Source organism: Nesoenas mayeri, assembly GCF_963082525.1.
Source record: "Nesoenas mayeri genome assembly, chromosome: 2".
In the NCBI taxonomy this organism is placed as follows: Eukaryota; Metazoa; Chordata; class Aves; order Columbiformes; family Columbidae; genus Nesoenas; species Nesoenas mayeri.
In genome coordinates, this window is record NC_137543.1 from 142275059 (window position 1) to 142283037 (window position 7979).

Here is a 7979-nt window from a genome sequence, read left to right on the forward strand (position 1 = left end):
AATTGATAGACGGTAGACAGCTGTTAAAAATGCCAGAGCCTTTTCTTTCCTTAACCTATTGTTAGCATCAAGAGAGACATTTATCTGTGAGAGAAGAGAAACAAATCTTACTTTTGTGATAAGAGGCATTAAACCCAGCTCCAGTGACACTTGCATCTGACATGAAGTGGATGAACATTGCCTCTCCAGTTGATCTTATTGGCCCAGGAGGTTCTCGTCCACACAGAGTGGCCAGCACTGGAGAAAGACTGGTGTCTCCTGAGGTCAAAAGAAGATATATTGGTGTTAAAACCAAATCCATTCACATCTGCTTGTTGGTTGCTGTGGCTCACACTTTCAGGCATGTGCTTTTGAAGATCTTTAACCTCTTATAGATTGAGAAATATTTTTATAGACCACCAAATATTTTGCTACACTTTGCTAGTTTTATTTTATCTAGCAGAATGTCTCAGCATAGAGGAAGAATATAAATTTAGAACATGTTCCCATTGCTTTCTAGATTGTTTAAGTTCAATGGACACGAGAATTCCAGGTACTAGGACCTTGGGTATCTATTGCATGCTGTCAGAGCAGGGCAAGTTTGGCTTCTTACCATCTCGGATAATAAGTTTGTCATAGTTGCATGAGCTGTGAGATTCTATGTCTAAGGCCAGGACACTGAACTCCACAGTGGATCCAGGAGCTCTGATAAGCCACACACAGTCAGCAAAATTTCTGTAATTCATGGGCCAGCCCGGTGAGAAGAGGAGTGAAGGTGTTTCTTCAGTTGTTGCAGTCCCCCCGCATGCACCTGTCACATACAAGAAGGCAAAAATGAAAGCATCCTCTTTTTAAACTGAACACTGCCCTCATATAATTTAAGATGACAGTCCTATAATTAAGAACAATGGGGACACAGTGGTGATGTGTGTAGTCACAGGAATGTGTTTCTTCAAGCATTGTTTCAGTTTGAACTGGGAGTAAAAAAAATGAAAATCCTGACCTATAAGGATGTTTCTGTGCTACCTGGTGCAGCAATGATGTGCAGCAATTTCACCACAAGAAATATCTAGCAAAAGATCTAAGAGCATCTACCACAGTTTAACACGGGTCGCAAATCAGAAAGGACAGGTGCATACATGATGAATAATACATAAACAATTTAGACCCTCTTGAAACTGAAGTACTTATCTTTCTCCACTCCTGATGTCCCAGCTATGTTTAGATCAAGATGGAGTCTTTGCTGGGATCTCTAGTGGCTCAGTGCTCTCCCAGCACATAAACCCATTACATACTGTCACTGTCCTGCAGAGCCCCAGGGATCCTTAGTCCCTTCATCTCCAGAAATCTGCCTTCAGATTCAGAAAGAAGACATTGCACTATGTCCTTTTAGTCTTAACTTTCTGTTGTCAGACTTGCTCAGAGAAAATCAATGATACAAGAAGAATATTCCCTCTCCTTCCAGGAGAGATTTGTCAGAGGTACCTGGTCATATAGGGAATATTCTCTTTATTTATGTATATGAGATGCATTATAGTGAGAGGTTTCATATCACAATGTCTAGTGATTTAAGAATTGTCTTTCAAGAGAGATACTTTTTTATGAAAACATATGAAGTCTTTAGCTTTCCTGAAAAAACTGTGTAAAGAAAAATGCCCTTATGTCAACATGATTATTTTTAGCACACTATAAAAAAGTATATCTGAGTGCCCCTATAAATTGTTTTTAAAAGGTATTAAAATGATTAATTAAAATGTCAATGAAACCTTTCCCCCCATTAATAGTCAGGGCTTTCTCTTGTGGGGAAATTGGTTTGGAGTTCTTAAGCAAAGCTCAATATATCACTGGCTATATCACTTTTAATTGCGCAGCCCACTGAAAACCCACCTGGAGCAATTGTGCGTGTAACAGCAGAAGCATCCGCTGCGTTCCACTCCAGCAGAAAGCCTTGTCCACTCACAGTTGAATCTGACTGGAATTGGATCGTCATCGAGCTGCCAGAGGATGCAAAAGAAGCAGGGTCTGCACCACAGTATGTTGCGACAGGACGAGAATGAACGGTGGGGCCATCATAAACCTGCAGAGAAGGAGAATGGTGCACATCCCCACATGGGCAGATTTTCATCCACCCCACACTCAGCAAGTTTCCAATGAGAAAATTACCCTCTTTAAATGAGTGAGGAATCTTTCAGCAAATCCTGGTTAGAGAGAAACCTCTCTTACAATAAAACGGAACAAAATCTCCACTTGCATTATTTACTGTTAATCGTGAAGCTTTCACAGAAGAAGGATCTGAATAGAAGCCATCAAATTCAGGAATGAATGATGAGGAACAAAACCCAATAATCTGTAGGAAAAAAAGGCATTGTTTTTCTTCTATCCCCTTTTGCCCTTTGAGGAACGCACATATTTTGAATTCTATCAAATAAATATGCAATAATATTTTTTTCATTTTAGGTGTTTCTGAGCCACCTTCTTGGGTGGTTAAAAGATGCTTCTCTTTTGCTGCCTTTTAAACCTATTTCCCTCCAGTAAAAATGTCCAGTGGAGAATGCTAGGAAATATTAAATAAACATTAACATTACATTGAAGATCTGAGTCGGGTTAAAGATCAGGCTGATCTGCATCCACTGAATGTCTAGCTGATTTAAGAAACTCATTTCTCTTCCAGAGGGACAAACAAAGAAAGGCAGGCTGAGTTAGAAAGAAGAAGTTGCTGTGAAAATATGACATGAAATGAAGGAAAATTTTCTATTTATTTTTTTAACTAATACTAAATTTGAATATCAATGAATTAATAATGAATTGAATATACTGAACACATTGAATTAGTATTAACTTTCTCTTTCCCAAAGATGAAAGAAAAGGATAATTAGTGAATCAGCTGCTTAAAAAAACAAAATCAAAAAAGACAAAAATATATTTACCTTAGTTAAATACTTAGTTATGCTTAGCTACATTCAGAAAGAAGTTGTTGCCTTTATTGCTCAATTTTCCTTAGCATCATGTGCGCTGTATTTTTAAGCCTGGTAAAAAGTCTAGGCTGTATTACGAGAGGGCACAGAAAAACAATCCAACCAGAAGAAAGAGTGATCTTCTTACTGCCAACAGCAAACGATTGATCCAGTGAGCAAAGAAGGTACAAGTAAAGGATTGTTCCTTGTAGGATTTTGAAATAACCTTATTTTCAGAGGTACCAAGATGTTATTATCGTCATCCTCAACTGAACCAGCACAGAGCAAAGTTCTACCTGGTATTTGACCTGAAATTCTAGGATTTGAAAATTCAGCATTTTACCATTGTGTACTTATTTTTAATAAGTTTCAAACTTATAGATTGTAAACAACTGTTATGGAGCCAAAAAGCATGTAACCCTTCCTATAGCTAATAATCACTGAAAAGCTGACACAGCAAAAAAAAATAAGACACACCAGATCCTTGGAAACACTTCCCAATCCTCTTGTAGGTTTCTGTATTCATCATTTTTATCAAAGTTAATAGAAATAAAATAACTTCTCAAAATTAAATCACCTTTAGCTTGTCGTAACGGCATCTGTAATGATTTTCGATATCCATCTGCAGGATACGGCCATGGATAACTTGTGAGGCGTTAACGCTTATTCGCCACTGGTAATTGGAATTGTGAGGGTAACTTCTGGGCCACTGTGGTGAAGCTATTTGTCCTCCGTTTCCCACAATGTCATTTCCATACACTGAAAAACATGAGAGACACAACTAATGCCTCTAATTCACACAGATTAAAAGAAGCATTGGGCCCCAGCCAGGAACACAGCTTTCATTTCAGCCCATCTGGCTTAATGTACTTAGGACTAGACAGCACTGTGGGGCACAGACTTGTGTCTCAGACAGTCCTAGGATGCACATCTGATTATTTTCTTGTTGTGAGAGTTGCAATGTGCCTTTATCTAAAGAAAATTACCCATTTGAGATGCGTGGTTCTACATGTAGGAGAGGTGGAAGATGCCACATCTAAATTCCCCCTTGACTCTGCCTATTTCATGTTCATGTCTTCTCAAGAACCATTAAATGATAAAATTATTTTTTTAAGTGCCTTTGTGTGTTCTCGTGAAAAATGGTTCTGATTTGATTGAGCTCTAAACTATTGATAATTCCTTTTGAAAAAAAGTAGTAAAAGTCTCAAGTAAGGAAAACTATTACAAGTTTAGCTTGTCTAATCAGAATGGGTGTGTATGTTTAGCTTCAGCAGCCTGTTCATGCAGCAAGTCAGACTGATGTTTGCAATGGTCCCTTGAAATTTTTGATCTATAAACTGGCATCATTTCCTTTTCTTCCAATTCTGCTCCCAGGTTGATGCCATCTAGATCCAATCCAGAAGTTGGATGCTGTTGTACTCAAAAAGCAAAACGCAAAGCTAGGAAATACATGCTTTTTTTTTTCTTAATTTATCAATTGTCTAATAAATGACAACGTGAACATGAAATACTCATTTGAAGGTAGCAAAAACTTATGGTCAGATATTCTTAACTCTAACAGGCAACTGGTAAACTTGGGTTGCCACAGAAGTTTTTAGTATACAGGTCTTACATCTTCACAGCCTAATACTGCTAAAGGAAGAATCTGAAAACCAGGTGATAAACTGTTAGTAAACAGTCAGTGAAATAGAGGACATTTTGTTTTCCGTAATCCGTGGAATTATTTCCTTCTGGAAGGATAATGGGATCAATATGAAAAAACAAAAAAAAACAGTTGTCTGTTACATTCTGTCTCTTTAACTTATTGTAATGTCTAATTCTGATTAAGTTAGACTTAATATACTTACATACATGAGTTCTGACATGGTTTAGAGCATCCTTTTACATTCAGCAGGTATATTTTACAAAACATTTTTAAGTGAATGCATAGCATTGCTGACATCAAGTATTTTCTAATAGATTTTACAGGGCAAAATGTTCACTTTTTTCAGTCATTTTGGAGGTGAAAGAACAATAGTTTCCAATTAAATAACTTCTACTTACAGTGAGAGAATGTGGCCCTGAAGCCAACAGCAGTGCCTGAGCTGTCTGAGACAAATTTGACCCACAGGATGTGTCCAACAGTAGACGTATAATTTGAAGGCAAGGAGTTCCCACAGAATCGTCCTGCCAGCACACCTGTATTGTTCCCTTCACGAATCTCCAGGTAATCTTTGGTGCAGCCAACACTATCTTCCAGCTGAAACGCTCTGTTTCAATAGCAGTAGAAGAGCATTAACAGGCATATGACTGGCACCTACTTCAAAGATTGCCCTGCAAGGCTGCAAATCCCCCTGTAGCTGGATTTCCACCACCACAGTACAGAAGAAGGCAGCAACAAAACCCTCCAGAACCCAGAAGTCACCGCTCATCACCTGGCAGTGCTGCTCATACAGGGCTCTTTCCTTTCAATCCCCTTATTTCATGACAGAGCTTCAGTTTGCAAAGCTATAGTTTTTAAAGAGTTGTAGTATTTCTTGGTTCTCCAACAACAACCATGAAAGACAGAAAGTGCCTAATAAACCAGATTTTTTACAATAAGCCCAGGTCAGACTATTTAGTAGGTGCACATCTATTGAGTGCAGAGAATACTTCTAGTCTTACAAATCAATTTGCAGCCCCTTTATATCTGTATTACTTCAGTACGCTCCTCTGGTAAGAAAACAATTTCCAGAGGTGTAGATTCATTTGTAGTTAACATCTCAGAGCTCAGAAATCCCTTAGCACTTTCTCTTGAATTAGAAAACATTACTGTGTCTCTGGCCTCTTCGAGTTCTAAATAGCTAAGTGCACACAAAATAGTAATGAGGATTGCTATGAACTCTTCTGAGCCAAATTTTACCTTAGAAAAGGAATGAGATTTAGTAATTATAAATTCTGAATTATTGCACCAAAACCCATTATGTTCTAAGTGAAGTGCTTTGATTCAATGCAATATATTTTTCAGAAGCAGGCTATGAACATATAGTAAAGATTCCAGAAAGTGCCTCTTATAAGCAATGTCACAAATGTTTATGTTTTCTGGTAACAGCTCCTCCCCTTCAGTCCTGAATACAGCCATTTGTGTTCAGTGCACACATGATGTGAAATTGTTCCAATCACTCATCTGGATATATTCAGGCTAATTTAAAGCTATCCCTCAGATGGCAAGACAAGCATTTCTGTTCAGACTGAGCTGAAGAAAATTAATACCTCATGCCAACAAAACTTTATAAACCCCCAATATTAAATTAAATAAAATAAATACTGCTTTCTAACACAATTACTCTATAATTTTCAATATTTTCAGCTTGCCATTCAGCTGTGGGTAACTGAAGAAAAAGAGTTTACATCTACTCAGTGTCACTTTATATAACTGGATTATTTATTCTGCTGATAGTTTCTGCTTCACCCTAGGTTTCTGTTTTGCTTCTGGAAAGTTGTTATTCATTATGTTGTAGCAAATATTTTGGAAAATGTTTTCAGGCTCTAGTTCTTTTTTCTCTGCTTCAGTGAGTAAAGGAGGAATAGAATATCCTTTTTACTGAGTTAATGAATCAATATGTGCCTAACAAATTGTACCTTATGCAGTCAGCACGTTACTGGGCAAATTTGCCTTATGTTCTGATTAACTGTAAATGCAGGTTTCAGAATTACTTTTATTTTCCTGCTGATTCTTGATAAGCTTTGTAAAGGGTCCATGTTCTCTTTCTTGGCAGCAGCCACTGTTCAGTGCCGGGAAACTGAGAGGATCAGAAATCCACATCATTGTTAAAGAACAACCAAACGACCCTGGTAAAGGACTCCACATTGTTCTGTGGATCATGCATGACTTTCCTGTCAGAAGTCTTCAAAGGAAAGTTAATTTGCTGAAGGGAAAAGAAAATTCCTTCAAATACTCTCCTGGGCCCTGTTGTACCTCCACTGCCGTAATTGTTGGAGAAATTTTGGAGACTTTAACATCAATTCTAACCCTACAATCTGTGGAGTATCTGGTCTCTTTATATTACTCAGCTATTTAATAAATACTAGAATGAATCTGCTAGTAAGGAAACAGTAGGAATTTTCTTCATAAAAAAAAAGGCAGAGCGATGCTAAATTTCCTTTTCTTGTTTATAAGTTAATGAGAACTGGCTTTTTCAGCATCCCGTGTTGCTCAAACAATAAAACACCTATTTATGTCATGCTGTATATGCCTTAATAGAAGCAATGACTAAGACAGGAGAGCACTGGCTGCAAGCTGCCACTAACCACTGCTGTGTTCTCTTTACAAGTTATTCTAAAAACATATTTCAGCTTTATCATCTGGTAATTACATTTCCTAATAAGCACAGACCATCCTTCCTTCAGGTCTGTTAAGGGATGAGTAATAACCCCTGGTGATGCATTTACATGAAGGACAGCTGGAGCCGGTTGCCAGGGGAGCTGAGAATCATCCAGACACACTCGGTGTTGAGCGGATAAGGCTCAGGATAGCCAGGGCTGTTGAAAGCTCCTCTGTCCACGTGGAAAGTACCCCCGCAGGCTGCAACAAGAAGGAGACAGCAGAGGCTTGAGAAAGGTGACATGAAAAAAAAGTTGGCAGAGCCAGAGCATTTGCTAATGAAGAAAGCATTTCTCCTTGTCTACTTGTTCTTTAGCTTGCTGATATACTTGCTGAGACCTTGGCCAAAAAAGAAGGGCAGCAATAGGGGAAGTTTAAAGAGGGAATGTCAGAGAGACAGAGAGATACAGGATCTGTTCTTTTTCTTAAAAGTCGGAGGCATAAGGTAGCAACACCTGTCACATGGACTTACATGATGACGATGCAACATAGGTGGCATGGAAGCCCCTGGCATTAATGTTGTTGTTGGAGATGAAGTTCACCACCAAGGCATTACCAAAAGAAGTGATAGGATGTGGTATAGCAGTGCCACAGTAACGGCCTGAAAGAGAGCAAATCAGAGAGAAAAGAAGGGCCGTTAAGCATGTAATTGCTATTGCTGATTTGGTGTTAATGCCTAACAGCAACCAGGAGTAACATTTCTT

General features: G+C 38.4%; 1 protein-coding gene across 1 annotated transcript in view; it reads right to left on the reverse strand.

Annotated features, from left to right (window-relative positions):
* The window catches only part of CUBN (cubilin), a gene marked incomplete at both ends in the record, with an annotated part of 142108 nt that overhangs the window by 51754 nt on the left and 82375 nt on the right, over positions 1 to 7979 (reverse strand). The window contains 7 exons of the mRNA XM_080338517.1: positions 112 to 258; positions 593 to 790; positions 1867 to 2056; positions 3511 to 3692; positions 4977 to 5182; positions 7344 to 7476; positions 7748 to 7876. Coding sequence (XP_080194643.1) covers positions 112 to 258; positions 593 to 790; positions 1867 to 2056; positions 3511 to 3692; positions 4977 to 5182; positions 7344 to 7476; positions 7748 to 7876 — 1185 coding nt within the window. The remainder of the gene's footprint in view (positions 1 to 111; positions 259 to 592; positions 791 to 1866; positions 2057 to 3510; positions 3693 to 4976; positions 5183 to 7343; positions 7477 to 7747; positions 7877 to 7979) is intronic.